This window comes from Lactuca saligna, chromosome 4, assembly GCF_052625555.1.
Source record: "Lactuca saligna cultivar CGN05327 chromosome 4, ASM5262555v1, whole genome shotgun sequence".
NCBI classification, from domain to species: Eukaryota; Viridiplantae; Streptophyta; class Magnoliopsida; order Asterales; family Asteraceae; genus Lactuca; species Lactuca saligna.
The window spans coordinates 319,067,588-319,071,812 of NC_136420.1; the positions used below are offsets into that span (position 1 = coordinate 319,067,588).

Consider the following 4,225-nt stretch of genomic DNA (forward strand, 5'->3'; position numbering starts at 1 on the left):
TTTCACCAAGTTTTGGATCAATTTCATTTCAATGAAATAATTGAGAAAAGCATCCATTTTACCTCAATATGTAGGGATTCATTTCAGTTTCTTAAGATATGTGCAAACCATGATGATGATGAAGCTGGCATCTTGTAAACAGACTAAACTTTTGATTCCAACAAAGAAACATATTTATCAAGCATGGAGATTACTACTTGTAGATCAGTCACTTGTTGTTCTATAGCATCAATTTGCTGAACATACACATCAAAATTCTCACTTTTTGCCTTCAATCGTTCAACAAAAACCCTCAATCCAGAGGCAACATCACCAAATCCTTCATATTCTTCTGCTACTTTCAGATTCATACTTTCCAACAACTTGAGGACATTGTTTGTACCCTAGAGAAACAAATTTCAGAAATCAACATCACAAGTTCTAAAAACATGAAGGAAAATGTAGAGGAAACCTGAAGATCGCCTTTAATCATAGTGGAAACATCAGTAAATAGATCGTTGAGAGCTTCAGTGAGCTCATCGTGTTCCTGTGTTACCATATTTTCAGCCATGGCGACAAAATTCTACACCCGAAGTGGAACAATCAATTGAATTATAAGAGTAATAGACGATGAATCTATCGATAAGAAAAAGTGTAATAATCATCTGTTAATAATCAAATTTTGCAATGTTCCTACTCGATAGAACTTAGAAGAACTAATCGATGTATGAGTTTCAATAATCCCTAATAAACGAATTGAATTATTAAACTAATGGCAGATGAATCATCTATTGATAACTCGAAGGAAAACGTAAATATTTACCAGTAGAACAAGACGTCGGAGCAGCAGATAACAGCGAAGACACTCGTCGGCGGTGGTGAGAAGACATAGATCCGACCGACAACACAAAAGCGAGGGTCTAGATTAAAGGGATAATGACTTGGGAGAGTAATAAGGTTTCCAGCTTGTTCGTATTAGGTCACTAAGGTTTTTTTTGTGCGTATTAGACCAATATGGTTGTTATTACTGTTTAGAAATAGTCATTTTACCGGTTTTAATGGGTAAAAATGAGTATTTCTTAACGGTAATACCAACCATATTGGTCTAATACGCACAAGAAAACCTTAGTGACCTAATACGGACAAACTGGAAACCTTATTACCCTCCTAAGTCATTAACCCTAATTATTTAGAAAACATGCTTACTAATCAATGTGACTGATTTGCTTGACTGAAAATAGTTGCGTCCATTTAAACTTATCTCAGAACCCTTCCAGAACTTCTAAGTCCAGAAACTCATATGATTGATGATCTTCATTACATAAATATGCAACATTTTATCAATAACTTCTTTTTTGTCATTTAAATGTTTACATGAACACATCCATATGTAAAAAACAAAATATCACTTTGATACCTCCCATCAATGTCTACATTTGATAACGAATGGAAATACAAAACCACCAGGGACTTGCAGATGATGCATATTATCAATTATTTTATAAAAAGCAAAACCACAACATGAACTAAGAAATTGAAGTTGCAAAATTAATCAAAATCAGCACATAAACAAACACATACAGACTATATACAACACATAAACGAAAGTTTATAAAGCATGAAACTTAATGACAGGAAAAGTAAAAAACTTAAAGGAGACTTTATAGAAAGAAAGATCACTCTTACTTGCGACAAATGGTTGAAGACATCAACAAGAAGATCAATCTGACCATAGAATCCACATGTTGTCTGATTATGACTCCAGTAGATGAACTACTGAAACGTAAGAATTGCAATTGAACTCTATTAGCATTTGAAAAGGGAATTAGGGTTAAAAAAAATTGGACCATTTCTTGATTTGTGTGTGTCATCCTTGCGCAGGGGCCATGCTAATCTTCTCTGTATCGTTCCAATTTTATCGGATGTCCCCAAAGAGACGACTATAGATGAAGAGCTTCGCCATATAGAAGAGTAGCAGGTTATATGGAACGACGCGATTTCTAAACGAAGTAGTTTACTGTTGATGGTCATATATTCTCAATGTCTTTAAAATTAGGGTTAATGACTTAGGAGGGTAATAAGGTTTCTAGTTTGTCCGTATTAGGTCACTATGGTTTTTTTGTGCGTATTAGACCAATATGGTTGTTATTAACGTTTAGAAATAGTCATTTTTACCCATTAAAACCGGTAAAAGGACTATTTCTAAACAGTAATAACAACCATATTGGTCTAATATGCACAAAAAAAACCTTAGTGACCTAATACAGACAAGATGGAAACCTTATTACCCTCCCAAGTCATTATCCCTAGATTAAAGGCTTTTAGGGTACTTGGACTTATCATCAACCTATAGTTTTATTCCATTTGGATTTCTGTTTGGCTTATAACTCCAAAATCCACCATGATGTATCATTTTGGTCTCTAGTTGGTTAACATTATTGGATATTATTATGCGGACATTATCACGTGCAGAATACATGGGGTTCAATTGAATATCCTTTTGTCCATTTTATTTTAATACATATATCATAAACTATACAGATAGAAAAAAAATGATTATCAACCAACACGATGACATTATTTAGAGTTAAAACCATATACCATATACCATAATACAATTAGAATTACAAACTGCATTGCATAAATTTAAATTGTATGATACAATACAATTTAATTTGGTACGATTCAGTATGGTTTATACATTTTTAAATCAAAAAGATATATCAGTCAATATAGTTTAAATTTCAAACAAAAGACTAATACACTAACAAAAAAAAAAAATAATGATACATTTTTTTTATGTGCCTAGAACATTCATAATCCTTTCTAGTAATTTGTTTTATTTTATGTGCCTAGAATCAAAGTGTCGTTATGAATTATCCTATATTGAATTCTATAATACCCAGGCATATCGTATAAATCTCAATTCAAAAAATCAACTTACATGATTCACAAGCAATCCGAATTTTCATTTCACTATTTCCTTATTAGTTTCTGTATATAGGCTCCGATAATTATATCTAAACTAGTTCTTGTTACTTGCTTTTCAAATGATACATTTTTTGTTAGGATTTGCTAGTGCTATATATCATTTATGTTGTCTCACTAATGACGAGCCCCCTAGTGCGGGATTGATGGCATACCCCTTAGCGCAGGCCAGAAGCAGGACTCCAGGTCGAAGGATCCTCCAGTTAACCTAGTCAGGCCCGACCTGGATGCGTACGGGCATTCCCTCAGGGTGGAACGCTCGCATAGGAAGTCCAACCTCACCAAGAGCACCCCTGCTACAAGACAAATATGATGGCTTCAGGCGACAAAGAGCATGCCCAGAGCACCAAATCCTGAACCAATCATTGGACCTGACACAGTAAGGGACACGATTAGCCAACCAAAGAAGCGAATCATATCAGTCCCGGTTCCCCATACGGAACAACAGGGATCCCTAGTATAAAAGGGCCTTCTCCCTACCTTGAAAAGTAAGTGATCCATTCCAACATTCATCAACCTTAGCCAAATATCTTCCACTAACTTGACCGTCGGTGCGTCTTCTCGGGACCTCCTCTCGGGAAACGAACGACGACCATTCTTTGTTGTGACTTTGTAGAGCGTTCTGACAACAATAAACGATCTGAGAGCTGGTGGTCGGAGCCAAGGTCGCATTATTTGGCATTGTCCGTTTTTGTGACAAACGATACACAAAACCACAACCTAGTTCACCTTCAGAATAACAAACGAAACTACTGGTGAACCCTCGAGGCATCAGAACATCCCGATACGACCAATGACATCACTAGAGCCGATTGTCACTCCCGTGACACTGACAGATTATTTCAACCCTAAAACACACCCCATGACCAATACCTGACCTCTATCCTCAAAAGTACAGCACCACCGATTCTTCACCCCATCAGCGGACAAAATAACCTAAGCCAAGCTTTGTTACAGCCAGTTTCCCAAGCAATTAACAACCCACAGCGATTCGTACAGATGCTGCCGCCGATAACACCTCAAACCATCACCAGTGCACCGTCTTCGTTGCAAACACCGACGTTTCAACAAAACGATACACCCAACGGGCCACAAACGATACTCCAGATGCCACCTTATGAAACATTTTCGGTAGGGGCCACACTACCACCAATGCTACAACAATACCAAACACCTCCCATGACTCAACAACTCTCTATCCCATTTCACCCACAAAACTTCTACGGCCTGGCACTAACAAACTTGGCGGCATACAACA

General features: G+C 36.8%; 1 protein-coding gene and 1 non-coding gene across 2 annotated transcripts; both read right to left on the reverse strand.

The window, feature by feature from the left end:
* On the reverse strand, window positions 1-581 carry LOC145039723 (biogenesis of lysosome-related organelles complex 1 subunit 2-like). The gene is made up of 2 exons (XM_078987744.1): window positions 452-581; window positions 1-383 (listed from the first exon to the last, which is right to left on the reverse strand). Exons 1-2 carry the CDS (start codon window positions 548-550, stop codon window positions 144-146), a joined length of 339 nt encoding a protein of 112 aa, XP_078843870.1. The 5' UTR covers window positions 551-581; the 3' UTR covers window positions 1-143.
* A 1,233-nt stretch (window positions 582-1,814) lies between these two features.
* Window positions 1,815-1,917, reverse strand: LOC145044379 (U6 spliceosomal RNA). The gene has a single exon (XR_013681334.1). It is a non-coding gene; the product is annotated as a U6 spliceosomal RNA (small nuclear RNA).
* Between the last annotated feature and the right edge of the window lie 2,308 nt (window positions 1,918-4,225).